Raw genomic sequence first — 16,438 nt, forward strand, 5'->3', positions numbered from 1 at the left:
GATGCTTATTACTCGGAGAGCCCTTAGGAGCTCAGAGGGGCAGCCCTGTGTTGAGGTAAGAGCCTGCGTTCTGCTTTCCTCCTTCTGTCCAGGCAGTTTCAAGCCAGGTGGGGGCAGCAGAGCGCAGCTGTTTGATGCGGAGATCACCGCGTGACCTCTGTTTACTTGTTAAGAATAAGGAAAGGGAAACCACATTATGACTTAAATTTTTTTACTGGTCAGAATTCAAAAGATGTCAACATTTCCAGCTGCTAAGAATGTACTAGACAAAAGCAAGAAACCATAATTTTGATATCTATGAAAAAGTAGTTTGCAATGAGCTGTTTAGAAAATGTAGAAATTTCATTGTCGGAACCCTCTGGAACCTTTCCGTTTTCTTTTTCTTCCTGTCTCTATGTCACATTCACTGATATCCGAGGAAGAAGAGGATACAGAGTTGTGGAAGGTGTTCCTATTCATGTAGGCATCATATAACCTTAAGTCCTTCCGCGAAAGTAATTCCTGGCAAACATTCCAGGACCATGTATAGGTAGAAAAGGTGTCATAAAAGGCCTCATTTTTAGTCTCTATTCCAATCAGATCTCCTCGGATCTTCCGCCAGAGGTTTAGCATGTCTTTCCGGTGCTCAAGGGCAATTCCCAAGTTATAGGCCTCTGTAGCCCTCTTCACCTGCAGCGAGAGAGCAGACATTTGCAGTAGTTACATGAACATATCTTTGATTTATGAACCACAATTGTAGATATCCCAAGAGTTACATTCCCAGGCTAGTTGAAAAACACTGAATTTATACATTGGGTGGAACCTCTGAAGGACGTGGGAGTTAGGAGTTGACGGACAATCAAAATGTATGATTTGGGAATAATGAGATAAGACATTTTATGACAATATTAAAAACACAATAAACTAAACCAAGGAGGAAAGCGGGGGTGGAGATAGTCTCTAGATATAAAAGGAGTGTCTAGAATGGCACTCAATCCTGCCCAGGGCAGGGAGGAAGAAGATACTGAGAAGTTCCTCAAGGATTTGACCAGATTGAGGGAGCAGTGGTGATGGGAAGGTGTTCCAGGGAAAGGAGACAGCATGAACAAAGGGACAGAGGTAATACACCTCTGGAGTTGGTGGGAGGCACAAGCATGCATTGCTAACGTGTCAAGTTTTGAAAGTGAGAGGGAAGGAATGATGCAGGTAAGGCGGGCAAGACATTGTCTGCTGTAATGGCCCTTCGACTTGATCTCAGTGAGGCTGACAAAGCCTTGGTGGAAATCATGCTGTAGTAAGCCAATGTTTCTTTTTTAAAAAATTTATTTGACAGACAGAGATCACAAGTAGGCAGAGTGGTGGGCAAAGAGAGAGGGAGAAGCAGGCTCCTCGCCAAGCAGAGAGCCCGATGTGGGGCTCGATCCCAGGACTCTGAGATCATGACCTGAGCCGAAAGCAGATAAGCCAGTGTTTCTGATGGGAGTGAGACAAATCTCAGTGTGGAGCAGAAAATATAGTTAAGAAATCCTGCCGTTGTCGGGAGGGGAAGTTTCATTTGTAAGCAGGACAGGGATGTAGCTGTATTTTCACAGTAGATCATGAGCCACTGTGTGGAGAAGGGGTAGAGGGGAGCAGCTGCGAGACAGGGATAGGGGGTCGGAGGGTGTTGTCCAGGCGAGACCGAGGGAGGGCCTCAGTTAAGGCAGCAGTGGTAGGATGAAGGGGAGGAATTTGAAAAATCTTCGGGAGAACGCGAGTAGCCACATTTGGTCGCAGGTGGATGTAAGGAGTGAGGAAAACATATAAATTAGGAAGATTCCTGGCCTTCTAGTTTCACTGACAGGGTAGGTAGTGGTATCGACACCTGAAGTCACCAAGAACCCCCAAGTGAATATTTATTTTATTTTATTTTTTATTTTAAATATTTACTGATATTTACTAAATATATACTAAATAACATAAAAATATTTACTAAACAAATGAACAGATGAAAGCCTAGAATGGGAAGAGCAGTAGTATGGGACTAGAACACAAAGAAACATCAAGACTAAAGGGATGAACATTCGGGAAAGAGAAGCGAGAGGAAGAGACACAGCGTGGCGAGATGCAGTGTTGTAAAGGCCAAGGAAGTAGAAAGCTTGATAACCAGCGTCGAAGGCAAGAGGGAGGCAGCACGAAATAGACACACCCCGGTCCATCTCTGGGAAGCACGAAAGTTGCTAGGGCACAAAAGCAGACAGGCGGCATGGAGTTATGGCTAAATGTGTGGATTCCAGAGCCAAGCTGCTCATGCTTGTAATTCTGGCTCTATGACTTTTTCTGTTACTTCTGCCTTGAGACAAGTCAACCTCTCTGTGCGTTGTCTATAAAATGACAATGATAATAGCACCTACCAGGAAGGAGACTGATGTGATCAGTAAATGAATTAGCACCCGTAGAGTACTTCTAGAGCACTCTGCCTGGCCCCTAAGAAGTGCACTCAAACTCTCCACCTTCTTTTAGCTGCTATAACCAGTCTTTATGCATCATATGTCTCTTAGCACACCACACTCACTGTGACTGCTGGTTTACTGCCTTAACTATTCCCAGCATGACACAAACAAAGGTCCCAGAAACGATGCTGGGTGTAGTTCCCTGGGTGATTAGCAAGATGAATGATAACAGTTAATATTTGAATCCATTTGATCATAGAGCAAGAAGCATCATTATGATGGGTAAAAACAAGAGATGGTCTTGTCTTATTTTAAAGACACAGAGCAGAAAAATTATCTTTGGTCTGGATGGTTGTGATATTGAAGAGGAAAACATTCTGGTCGGCGCATTCTGGAAGGGCAGGCAACAGTGAATACTCACATGCTGTTTAATAGCGGCTGCGTCGGTCACGGTCCAGTTCTGCTTCTTCTTGAGTAGTTGGTCAATGGCGAGGATGTCATTTGGGTAGCCTGAGACTGGGTCGAAAGGCTTTATATTTGCTGCCTTTATGGACATTTGAAAAAACAAAGGTTGGTGATATATTTTGGGTTAAATTATATAACAAAGACATAATACACAGAAATATGTCATACTAGGAAGGGGTTTCTATGTGATTTATAAGGTTATTGCTGTTATTGCTAAGCCACCTGTCTGTTGTTTGGGGACACCTGGTACAGCACCGCGTGTAACTGAGCACTCAGCACATTCTCTTTCTTAATGATGACGCCTACTCAGAAGTACTGACCGGAAGACGGTTTATGTGTGGAATGGACATGGAGGGTAGAGAGGAGCCAACTCCAGCCTCACCAAATTTCCCAAGCCATCACCAAGCACTGAAAAGTGAAGAAGGTGCCCTCCTGTATTACTTCCAAACTTGCCCTGGGGAACCAGCTGTCCATTTTCCCTGTTCCTGGGCTGCTGAACAATGCTGGTGGAAATCATGTAAATATGTGGACTGCTTTCTTGGAAAATGTGTAGTTCCCAGTCTCATCTGGGCCCTTAGTACTGCTTGACCCTACTTTTCTTCACTGAATGCTGTTAATTCTGTTACAGATCTCACAGCTGTCCTCTTAGTGCCTGCTGGAAAACTGGATCTGCACACTCCCTTGGCTAATGATCATCTCTCCAGGACTAGCTAACATGAATTCTTTTTGCCTCCTCCGTGTGAGAGTTTCTCCTGATTTCCAAGGCCAAAGTCTCCCCCCTGAATCTTTATTAATTCCCTTCCTGGACCATTTCCCTTTGTTCCATTGCTGGCTTCACGGGTGTGTGTCCCACAGGACCATGTGCTTAGAAGGGCCCTGAATTTGCTTTATTGCTCTGCTGTTGCAGTCTTTAAATTCTTAGTAATTTTTGGACAAAGGGCCCTATATTTCCATTTTGCCCTTGGCTCCACAAATTACGTAACCAGTCCTGCCTCTCTACTATGTCTTCAGTTTCTCTCTTTTCCTGTTCTTTTACTTTCAAACTTTATTTTTTTAAAATTTATTTTAGGGGAGACTGGGTGGCTCAGTGGGTTAAAGCCTCTGCCTTCAGCTCAGGTCATGATCCCGGGGTCCTGGGATCAAGCCCTGTGTCAGGCTCTCTGCTCAGTGGGAAGCCTGCTTCCCCCTCTCTCTCTGCCTGCCTCTCTGCCTACTTGTGTTGTCTGGTAAATAAATAAATAAAATCTTTAAAAATTTTTATTTTTTTTATTATGTTATATTAGTCACCATACATTAGTTTTTGATGTAGTGTTCCATGACTCATTGTGTATAACACGCAGTGCTCCATGCAATACGTGCCCTCCTTAATACCCATCATCGGGCTCACCTAACCCTCCACCCTCTACTTTCAAACTTTCTGTGTCATATTTTAGGTGTATCTTCTTTAAAGAACAGATATCTGAAAATTATTAAAAATCAGTCTCAGTATCCTTTCTTTTAGACTTGAAAGATGATCCGTTATCTATTTTTCTTAATACTTCTTAATTAAACTAGTATGTTTTAATCTTTTGTTATTGATGTATTTGGATTTTTCTGCTTATTCTGTTTTGCACTTTCTATTATTTCGTGTTTTCCCTTTTTTCTTGTTCTTCCCCCTTCTATTCGAAAGTTATTCATTATAATGATTATTCATTAAATCATTCATGATTACTTTTAGTGATTATCCTCACACTTTTAACACTCATTATAAATTTAACAAAATAAAGAATAAATTTAACAAAATAGAGAAAGCTTTAATTCTGAGTACCACGCTCTTCGTCTCCTGTGTCACGGTGGTAAATAGTATTTTAGTTCGTGTTGATTAGTGATTCAAACCAGTGATTCTTCTTTTCTTTTTTTTTTTTTTTATAAAAGATCTATTTATTTATTTGAGAGAGAGAGAGCATGTGTGCGCACGCTGCGCCCCCCCCAGGAGTGTGGGGTGGGGCGGGGCAGATGGAGAGGGAGCAGACTCCCTGCTGAGTGGGGAGCCAGGTGTGTGGATCCATCTCAGGACTCTGAGATCATGACCTGAGCCCAAATCAAGAGTTGGATGCTTAACCTCCTGGGCCACCCAGGTGACCTTTACATTTAAATTTAAATAGCCTCTGTGGCTACCATCATTGGAAGACTCAGGTTTAGATGGTGTAGAACCCTGAGTGTTACAGGAGAGATTCTGGCTTTTACTTTGAGTGATATGAAAACCCGTTGGCAAGTTTTGAGCTGATTTTAGCAGAGCCACTTTGGTTGCTGTGTTGAGAACAGACTGCGGAGGACGAAGACAGAACCGACCATTCAGGATGCTACTGACACCCTCTCTGCTGGCTGATATGATTAGAGAAAATCTTGCTCTTAATAAATAAAGGCTTTGTATTATAATTTCCTTTCATCCAAAACATACTGAGTCTCCTATGGGCCAGGTTCTGTTCTAGGTGATTGGATCCCTCAGTGAAAGAAATATACGTAACTTATAATCCTACATAACCTTATATTCTGGTTGGAGAGACTGACAGTAAACACATACAGATCACAGGTGGAGGAGGGCTTAGTGCTGGGAAATAAATTTAAAGGGGAATAAATTTCCCCTTATTTCCAACTTGTCAGTGATATCTGCTTGTGGGTATGACTTCATCTGGAGAGAGAAATTCAAAATCTGAAGTTAAGGTCATATGTGACTGTGATACTCCTCTAGAGTCTTTTTTTTTTTTAAGTTTTTATTTGAATTCTGGTTAGTTAACGTATGATGTTCAGTACCTGCATACAACACTTGGTGCTCATCACAACAATGTGTCCTTAATCCCCATCACCTAGTTAACCCACCTCCTACCCAGCCTGCTTCTGGTTACCATCTGTTCTCTGTAATTAAGTCTGTCTCTTGCTCCTCTCTCTTTGTTTCCTCTTCCCTTGTTTGTTTTGTTTCTTAAATTCCACATATAAGTGAAATCGTAAGGGATTTGTCTTTCTCTGACTTTTTCCCCTTAGCATAATATTCTCTAGCTCTGTCCACATGGTTGCAAATGGCAAAATTTCATTCTTTATGCACAACGGAATATTGTTCAGTCATAAAAAAAGATACACACACTCACACACCCCCCCCCCCCACCTCTTCTGTATCTATTCATGTATCAGTGGGCATTTGGGCCGTTCTTATAATGTGGCTATTGTAGATAATGCTGCTAAACATTGGAGTGCATGTCTCCCTTTGAATTAGTACTTTTGTATTCTTTGGGTAAATACCTCATAGTGCAACAGCTGGGTTGTAGTGTAGTTCTATTTCTAACTTTTTAAGGACCCTCCATACTGTCTCTAGAGTGGCTGTACCAGTTTGCATTCCCATCAATAGTACAAGAGGGTTCCCCTTTTTCTACATCCTTGCCAGCACCTGTTTTCCCCTAAAATCTTAAAAAATTTTTTATTTTACTGTGGTAAGAACACTTAAGGTGAGATTTATGCTTTTAACACATTTTTTTTGGTGTACGATACGTTTTGTTAACTACAGGCACGGTGTTGTACAGCATATCTCTAGAATTACTCATCTTGCATAACTGAGACTGTAAGCCTGTTGATATTAGCAGCTCCCCGTTACCCTCTGCTCCCAGCCCCAGGGACTATTAAACTCTGTGCCTGGGGGGCCTTCTAAGAGGTTTCATAGTGATGTGAACACTATATGGTTTTCTGGAACCCAGAGATGCCTCAGTGGTCTCCAGTCAGTCTCCTGTCTCCCTCTTTTATTTATTTTTAAAATGATTTTATTTATTTATTTGACACAAACAGAGAGAGAGAGAGGGAGAGTGAGCACAAGTAGGGGGAGCAGTTGAGGGAGAAGCAGACTCCCCACAGAGCAGGGAGCCCGATGCGGGGCTTGATCCCAAGATCCTGGGATCATGACCTGAGCTGAAGGCAGATGCTTAACCCACTGAGCCACTCAGGTGCCCCTCCAGTAAAATCTGGGCTGGGAGGCCTTTCATAAACCAGGAATAAGGCTAGAGTTTCCTCAGAGAATATCCAGAAACCAAGGCATGGCTGCCTGAGACCTTAACACTCAGAGGTTGAAGGGGGCCAGAAGGTGTAGCCGGGAATGTAAGTAGGCTTCTAGTCCAAGAGCAGGATGGCCACTCCATCACAGATCGCTCCACTGAGTTGTGGAACTGTTCCTATCATCCCATGGTGTGTGGCCCAACCACAATCTAGAGCCAGTTGAGGGAGCCCAAATGGAGCTTCTGGCCGATAGGTTGAAGGGAGAGCAGGGGTAGGTAGGATGGGAGGGCCTTTGTATTGTTGTTCTTATATTCCCCACCTCTAACCCCAAATCTAGGGTTGTATTTTTCAGTAAGTTTAACTATTTGCCGAATTTTTTTTTTAAAGATTTATTTATTTGACAGAGATCACAAGTAGGCAGAGAGGGAAGCAGAGAGAGAAGAAGCAGGCTCCCCACCGAGCAGAGAGCCCGATGCGGGGCTCGATCCCAGGACCCCAGGATCACAACCTGAGCCGAAGGCAGAGGCTTCAACCCACTGAACCACCCAGGTGCTCTATTTGCTGAATTTAAATGAAATATTTATACCTGGCCTTAAATTTAGGAACATGGCTATGGAATCTGGTTTGAAATGTAATGGCTGAAAATATTTTTCATTAAAAAAAAAATTAGTTCTGGGGCGCCTGGGTGGCTCAGTGGGTTAAGCCGCTGCCTTCGGCTCAGGTCATGATCTCAGAGTCCTGGGATCGAGTCCCGCATCGGGCTCTCTGCTCGGCAAAGAGCCTGCTTCCCTCTCTCTCTCTCTCTGGCTGCCTCTCCATCTACTTGTGATTTCTCTCTGTCAAATTAATAAATAAAATCTTTAAAAAAAAATTAGTTCTAGGGGCACCTGGGTGGCTCAGTGGGTTAAAGCCTCTGCCTTCGGCTCAGGTCGTGATCCCGGGGTCCTGGGATCGAGCCCTGCATCGGGCTCTCCCCTCAGCGGGAGCCTGCTTCTCCCTCTCCCTCTGCCTGCCTCTCTGCCTACTTGTGATCTCTGTCTGTCAAATAAATAAATAAAGTCTTTAAAAAAAATATTAGTTGTAAATAAATAAAAGCTTAAAAAAACAAAAGGATGCCTGGGTGGCTCAGTCGGTGAAGCCACTGCCTTTGGCTCTGGTCATGATCCCAGGGTCCTGGGATTGAGTCCTGCATTGGGCTCCTGGCTCAGTAGGGAGCCTGCTTCTCTCTCTGCCTCTGCTTGCCACTCTGCTTGTGAGCTCTCTCTCTCTCCCCCACCCCCGCCACTGACAAATAGATAAATAAAGTCTTCAAAAAAAAATATTAGTTCTGGGGGTGTCCAGGTGGGTTAGATGGTTAAACATCTACTTTCAGCTCAGGTCATGATTGACTCCCACAATGGGCTCCCAGCTCAGCAGGGAGCCTGTTTCTCCCTTCCCCTCTCCCTCTCTCCCTGCTTGTGTTTTCTCTCTTTCAAATGAATAAATAAAATCTTTAAAACAAATTAGTTCCGTTAAGTTAGAACTTGAAAACCTAAGTATTTAAATTAACTAATGTGACATAACCAAAATCTTACCTGTGTCTTCCAGTCTCTTTTATGGAAAAAATAGTTCTCAAAGAAATCCAGAGGCTCCCTTCTCCTTAGCATTTCTAATTTCTGTATGTCTTTGAATGGCTTTCCCATCACCACCCCATCCACATTAGGAAGCAATGGAAAGATGGGTATTTTGGAATATGGGCTATCTGAAGGAGGACTGTACCCTTAAAAGATAAAAACAAAAATGGTATTACGAACAATGTAAGAAGAAATTCACATAAAGACATACATGTGGCGCCTCTTTTGCTCTTTGTCTAGTCTTCTGAGTGGCCATGACCCCTCTTTTCACTCTCCTCACCCCCTCCCCATCCACGGATCCTAGGCTTCATCCAGTCTCTAGGCTTCTAGGCTTCTATATCCTCCTGATACAGGTGAAGATGTAGATTTGCTTTCAAATGATGCCTTTGTGACAGAGGCCAGTCACTCGGAGTAGGCTGTGGTCCGGCTTCTTTAGCGCTTGGCCTCTAGTATTTATTTCTGACTAGTAATATACAAACAAGTCCTTTACAATAATGGGGAGGGGAAAAATGGTTCTTACTCTTGATCTCTTCAAGCAATTTAAGTAAATCCTTTTCTTTCATTATTGAGATCCGGGCAGCATTAGCAAAGGCAGCTGTGCTTGAGGCTGGAGGTGTGCAGATGTCTGGCTTCAATCTCCTTTTCCCATAACCCACAGTGTAAGGACTCCACGGCATTCCCAATGTGGTATCCTGGAATTTTCTTCGGAAATAGCTAGAAAAAAGAAAAAAAAAAAGTAATCCAAGAATGAATAGAAAGTGCTATATAATCCTGCTGAAAAAGTGTCTTAGTATTGGGCAAAAAGAAAAAATTCTAGTTGCAAGTTATATGCTGAATACACTAATTCTCTTAAAAAAGTTATTTATTTGAGAGTGAGAGAGAGAGCAAGCGAACCAGCGAGTATGAGCGGTAGGAGAAGCTGACTACCGGCTGAGCAGGGAGCCCGACGTGGGGCTTGATCCCTGGGACTCCAGGATCATGACCTGAGATGAAAGCAGACACTTAACCAACTGAGCCAACCAGGCATGCCTCCCCCCCTTATGATTTCTTAACTCCCATCTTAACTACCAAATCTAACTCTACCTTTTCAGTCCTGAATTCCCTTGGCCTCACTTTAGCATTTAATCCCGGGGGACGTCTGTCCTGGTTTGGATTTCTCTGTGGCCCAGGCTTCTCTGACTTCACACTCTCCTGGTTCCCTTCTTGATGACTAATGTTTCCTTTGTTGACCTCTTTTTCTTTCCAGTAGAGAGAAGCGCACGGTTACGAGGCAGGTTTAGGAGGTCAAATAGGCGGGATTTCATGATTAGTTAGAGGTGGGGAGTGACAGAGCAGCGGCAGCTGAGGACGCTGGGTCTTCGGCGGTTGGGTAAACACAGTGAGATGGTGGACCGCTCCCTGAGATTTGGAGCCCAAGTGGAAGAACTAGTGGAAGTGGAGGTGGGTGAAGCAGGACAATTAGGTTTTGAATTTTGAGTTTGAGGTACCTATGGGACTACCCAGTAGGCAGATGGAAACTCTAGAGGGGAATCTGGGCTAGGTACACAGCCTGATCTGTCCCATGCCTTGTTCTCCTTGCCTGTCAGGGGGATGTTGGAAACCATCTCACAGTGTTGAAGTAGTGATTAAATAAGATCATTCAACAGAGAGTTACTGAGTGTATTTTTTTTTCCTAGACACTAAGGATATAATAGTGAATAAAACAGACAAAAATAATCCTTGCTCTCTTGGAGCTTACATTCTGGCATGAGAAAACACATTACAAACAAAATAAGTAAGTAAATTACATACTACATTAGAAGGTGATAGAGAGTTTGGAAAAATAGAGAAGGGGGAGACGGGGAATGGTAGGAGGGCTGACTTTTAGATAGGGTGGCCAGAAAAGGCCAGAGAAGGCCCTACTGAGATGACAACATTTGACAAAGACCCGGGGGTGGTTTTAAAAGGATCATCTGGTGCTGTAGGCGTGAAGGCTTCAGCTAGGCAGAGGGAGTGTTGAGAACAGACTGTGGAGTGGGCAGGTCATGGGGGTGGGAGTCAAAAGGTGCAAGCAGGGAGACCAGTTAGGAGACGGTAATCCAGGAAAAAGCTAATGCATGTAAAGTGCACACACACAACTCTGCATGTAATGCTCAAAAAATGCTGTAGTCAACCACGGGAATATCTATCAAATTCTACCATATCCAGCTCGAGATTGGCTTTCTCGGAAACTAAATGAATGACCTTTGCCACTCATTGGACAGTAATTATGTGATATACTTTGTGTCCTTTCACTTTTGTATGTTTCCTAAGTATTTTACATTTACTTATGGCTTTTCTCTCAATTTATATTTTAATTTCCTTAAATGCAAATGCTACATATTAAACACTTGATCTCCTTAGAAACCAGGTATATGAAAAGTAACAACATAATCATTAACGTAATAAAAACACCAACATTGGCTAAGATTTCCCGAGAGGCAGTCTAGGGGGGGTGGATAAGAGGATTTGTTCTGGAATCAGACTGTTGTGCTAAAATCTAGGCACTATTGCTTCTTGGGCAAGTTACTTAACTACTTATACTGCAGGTTTTTCATCTGTAAAATGAGGATAATAGTGCCCATTAAGGAGAGGAGGATTAAAGCAGATAATGTATTTGTTCTATGACTATGCTAGCTACTTCTGCATAATAATAATATTTACTGAGCTCCAGGAATATTTATTGGACCACTTCACCTGTATTATCACATATCCCCACAAGTGCTCTATAAAGTAGGTATTATTATTATTTTAAGGTAAGTATTAATATTGTTGTTCCCATTTTTTGGTCCCATTTTGTAGGTGAGGAAACCAAGGCTGAGAAGTTAAGCAGTGTGTTAAATTTGTGTATCAACAGCAGGCATTTAATAAATGCCTTTGAAATGGAATGAAGAATAGAATTTTGTGTACCCATTGGTTCCACATCTGACAAATAGAGGATAGCACAGATATTATCCACTGAGGATTCTGAAAACATTCTGTATTTTTAAGTCTAAAAGGGGAAGCAGGGGCGCCTGGGTGGCTCAGTGGGTTAAGCCTCTGCCTTCGGCTCCGGTCATGATCCCAGGGGCCTGGGATCGAGTCCCGCATGGTGCTCTCTGCTCAGCAGGGAGCCTGCTTCTCCTCATCTCTCTCTCTGTCTGTCTCTCTGCCTATTTGTGAACTCTCTCTCTGTCAAATAAATAAATAAAATCTTAAAAAAAAAAAGGGGGAAGCAGAATGCTTTGAAAGAAGATGAGCCAAGGATATTCACATTATCCTTGAATAATAGCAATTATATTGAATAATAGCAATACTCAATATCTATAATGCAATGATATAAATAGTTTGAGGAAATTTATCTTTCGTGGTATTTGCTGGAATAAAGCACGTTTGGGTGTGAGAATGTTTCTTCATCTTCTAGTCTCAAGTCCAGTTTGGGCTCTTCTCCAGTCCATGGCTGCTTTGGGAGGTCTAAGATTGCTCTACATCATCACAGAGTCAAAAGATCTCTTGGGAGCCCCTGGCAGTTGGCAGCATGAATGGGAGTGTCTTCCAAACTATATTTCCAAGCCCACCCAAAGTCATCCCTGGAAAAGTCTTACTCTTCTGGGATTTTCTAGCTTAGGGTAAGAGTCTGAACTTTCTTGGCTATCTTAGGCCCTCAGTGGGCCCTAAGATGGTCTGTGGTCAGTCTAACCCTAACCCTAACCCCAACCCTCACAAGTGCTTCTGAGAAGGCCGGTTTTACCCTTCTTTGCCACTTACCTTACTATTTCCATTATAGCCCTTCTGGGTAAAGCTGAAGTCTCTACAAGCTTTGATAGGATTTCAAACAACAGGATCCCTGGGTTGCCGGCTAAATCTAAACATTTCTCCTTTTCTGGAACTATAAGGGGAAAAAAAAATTCAAAGTGGCTTCTGAAAAAAAATCTGTCAAAAAAAGTCATAAGCTGACAGTCTTTTCAGTCTATTTACAATATTAATACCGAGCCAGGTACTAGAGAGTTATAGAAAACATTCAAAATTTGTTCTGTTTGGTAGAAAGGTCATTTTGATTACTGAACAGACACAATAATCATTAAAAAATGCTTTTAGTTCTATGACTTCTAAGTAAATATTGACTCTTGTAAGTTAATACATTTAACATAAACGTGATTAATGTATTAAGGACTATTGTCCCATTCTTCTGGGTAAAGGAATTGCTGATAAACGAGCCTCAGGCTTGCAGGCAAACCCTTGTTATTACAATAGTACTTGAAGCAGTAGCTTCTGTCTCTTCTAAGGACAGTTCACAGCCTATGAATGAATGTATTTTCGAAAGCACACACAGTATTTGGAATTTGGAATGTATTTACCCCAGAAAAACATGATACAAATTGTGGTTAGTTTTTCCAAGGTAGACCTTTAAGCTCCTAAACAAACCATCAGAGGACTAATAACAGTAGGTCAAGGACACGTCTATATCACTTATGACCTTGTGTGAGATCACGCTCTCTAGCCTCCAGTCGACTCTCCTGTTGTCACACTGAGGGCAGACTTCCTGAGGGCGAGGAAGATATTTTTTAGGAATAGTGCTCGGAGGCCTAGAGGAATCGTGGTCACTGTGCGGCGAATCGCAGCCACACAAGGGCCACGTTCAGCAGTATCTCTACTCACCCACAGCTTTCAGGAAGCGGTTCTTATCTGTTAGGACTTTTATGAAGTCTGAGAAATTCACCTTCCCGTCTTCTGCAACAGAAATCAAAGGCTCAGAACAAGGATATCAGATGCGTTTTAGTCATCAGATTATATACTAAATAGAAAATGAAAACACACGGGACTGTCTAATACTTAAAGTCAGACCGCACGTTAAGGCTGCCGATGCGCTCAGGAAAGCACTGGTCTTCTTGAAGTGGTTTTGGCACTGTTAGGTGAGTCACCCACAGCCGCCAGAAGCAATCGTGGGGTACAAACACCAAACTAGGGGCCCCCAGCCCCTGCAGTCCTATCCACTCACACCTTTTTGCGAGATTTGCGATTTTTGCAAGGAATCTGCTCCTGCTTTCCCACTCCCTTCTTACCTCTGATATTTCCATTATTCTAAAACCCCCAAATTGTACCCAGTCTCCTATAACTAGGATAGTACTATTAGAGGCAGGTGTGCATGTTTTGAGGCAAGAACAGGAAAATTGGGCAGAGTTAGTGGCAACAAGTGACACCTTAATTAACTGGTGACACTGATTCACACATGGAACTTATGCTAATTAAATGGGGCACTGGCCGTTGGGTGGGGAGAGGTGAAGAGGAGATAATTTGCTGACTATATATTCCATATCAGATCGGGTTATAATCGCTAGGTCCCTATATTCAAAGGAAATATCTAAAAATTTAAAAAATAACATCGTAAATGCTGTGGCGTTTAAAATTCAATATAGGTGGGCTCCATGAATCAAAGGAAGATTTGTACTAACGTGATTCAAATGGAAACAAAGGGCTTGGATTTTCTTGGTAACATGTCATTTTTTGAATTTGTCAATGCCTTTGTATCTGTTATTTCAAGGCACCCTCCAAAGTGTCCATCACCATAGGTAATCTGAATTTAATGTTGAAATGTGATAATCATTTTTAGTTTCCACATAGGATTTTTCAAAGAATAGTCTACTTGGTAGCATTAGATTTTTTTTTGCATTAAATAGATTTTGTAACTTGTACACGTACCGTACTGATATCCTTAAAGAGGAACACATATATGTACTTTTGATAATGAAGTTTATTTCTTTTTTTTTTAATTTATTTATTTGATAGACAGAGAGAGATCACAAGTAGGTGGAGAAGCAGGCAGAGAGAAGGGCAAAGCAGGCTCTGCTGAGCAGAGAGCCCGATGTGGGACTCGATCCCAGGACCCTGAGACCATGACCTGAGCCAAAAGCAGAGGCTTAACCCACTGAGCCACCCAGGCGCCCCTTATTTCTGTTTTTATAATCATTGAAAAAAATATGTATTTGTAAAAAGCTTTTATGAGAAAATTAATTACAAGTTAAAGTACTCACGATCAATATCAGCACATCTTAATTCATTATAGACATCATGCTTGGTTAGACTCATTCCCAGCTTAGCTAAAGTGCACATCATTCCATGTAAGTCAATACAGCCAGTTTTATCCTTGTTAAAGAAGTTGTAGGCATCTTGGAAGGCTGAGGAAACATAATTAAGTTAGTTGGGCAGTTATTCAAGAGTAAGTACATATTCTAATGGAACTAGGACTGACTATATAGTTGACTGGACATCATATTCTGAAAAGGTATGGAGAGAAAAATGAGTACTTAATAGACATTTCATATAAAGAACAGTGTCCTTCTGTGAGATCTGATTTGGAATAAACTGCGTGGTGGAAAACAAAATACGTTGGTAAAATGGTCTTTGAAAGCTGTCCACACCTTAATTCCTGGAATCTGTGAATGTATTACTTCCATGACAAAAGGGACTTTGCTTATATAATTAAGATAAATTACCCTGGATTACTGAGTGGGCCCAATCTAATCACAGGGTCCCCTGGGCCGCTAGAAGCAAGAGAGCTGTGGCAGAAGGAGAGATCAGAGAGATTCAAAGCATGACAAGGACTCTGTTGTTGGTTTGAAGATGGAAGGGACAATGTGACATGGGACAGAGATAGCCATAAGGGGCTGAGAGAGGCTCCTGGCTGGCAGCTAGTAAGGAAGTGGGACTTCAGCCCTAGAACCACAAGGAATTAGGTTCCATCAAGAACCCGAACAAGCTTGGAAGCAGGTTTTCCTTCAGAGTCTCTCTTTTTTTCAAAGACTTTATTTATTTGTCAGAGGAGAGAGAGAGAGAGAGAGAAAGAGAGAGAGAGGGAGAGAGAGAGAGAAAGCACACAAGCAGGGGGAGGGGCAGGCAGAGGGAGAAGCAGGCTCCCTGTTGAGCAAAAAAGCCCAATGTAGGACTCAATCCCAGGACTCTGGGAACATGATCTAAGCTGAATGCAGATGCTTAACCAACCGAGTCACCCAAGCATTCCCCTTCAGAGCCTCTTGATAAGAAGCCAGGCTGGCCAGTTCCTTCACTTTGACCTTGGAAGACTGGGAGAAGAAGAACTAGTCCAGCCCACCTGGACTTCTGGTCCACAGAACTGGGAGATAATAAAATTGTTTTGTTTTAAGCTGCTAAGTTTGTGGCAATTCGTTATGGCAGCAACAGAAAACTGATGCACTACAATGGACCCAAATTATATGTAGGTGAATGTTTTGAATAGACTCAATGTTTTTTTCTAAGACATATGCAGGGTATTAACTGGAGCCCAAATTAGACCTGTATTTTCTTTTCTTTTTTTTTTTTAATATTTTATTTATTTTTATTTGACAGAGATCACAAGTAGGTACAGAGGTAGGCAGAGAGAGAGTTGGGGTGGGGAGAAGCAGGCTCCCTGCTGAGCAGAGAGCCCGATATGGGGCTCGATCCCAGGACCCCAAGATCATGACCTGAGCTGAAGGCAGAGGCTTTAACCCACTGAGCCACCCAGGTGCCCCTAGACATGTGTTTCCTAAAATTTGTGAATGACGAAATACACCCAGAACAAAGTATATCTCAAAGGGCACCAGAAGAAAACTCATTTCATATCAACATTCGAGTGTTAGCATCTGGATGTGTGAGAGTGATTCGCTCTATAGAGATTTAATGATAGCCTTATGAGGGTGTGAATGGGTAATATTTTTCTCTCTTGGTTGAAGACAGGCTTCTCTAGGGCTGGAGCCGTCTCTGACTTGTTTCTCATTTTCCCCAGTATTTCTAGCCTGTTAGAGTTAGAGTATGCCTTCTATGTGCCAGGGGCTGCCCCCAGTGCTAGGGTGCATTAGGGCAGACAGAGATCTCTGCCCTTGTATGGATGCAATGAATAGGGAAATTGGATTGCATGTTAGAAGGTTAGAAGATGTAAGT

At 42.5% G+C, this 16,438-nt stretch overlaps 1 protein-coding gene across 1 annotated transcript in view; it reads right to left on the minus strand.

Moving 5' to 3' along the window:
- Positions 1-225: 225 nt before the first annotated feature.
- Positions 226-16,438, minus strand: part of EFCAB3 (EF-hand calcium binding domain 3) — a 39,146-nt gene continuing 22,933 nt past the window's right edge. The window contains exons 5-11 of the mRNA XM_059379546.1: positions 14,536-14,679; positions 13,163-13,234; positions 12,272-12,392; positions 9,027-9,220; positions 8,468-8,652; positions 2,833-2,955; positions 226-669 (exon numbers count right to left, since the gene is read on the minus strand). Of these exons, the coding sequence (XP_059235529.1) occupies positions 343-669; positions 2,833-2,955; positions 8,468-8,652; positions 9,027-9,220; positions 12,272-12,392; positions 13,163-13,234; positions 14,536-14,679 (1,166 nt within the window). The 3' untranslated portion in view covers positions 226-342. The remainder of the gene's footprint in view (positions 670-2,832; positions 2,956-8,467; positions 8,653-9,026; positions 9,221-12,271; positions 12,393-13,162; positions 13,235-14,535; positions 14,680-16,438) is intronic.

The sequence above is a fragment of the Mustela nigripes genome, chromosome 16 (genome assembly GCF_022355385.1).
Source record: "Mustela nigripes isolate SB6536 chromosome 16, MUSNIG.SB6536, whole genome shotgun sequence".
Taxonomy (NCBI): domain Eukaryota; kingdom Metazoa; phylum Chordata; class Mammalia; order Carnivora; family Mustelidae; genus Mustela; species Mustela nigripes.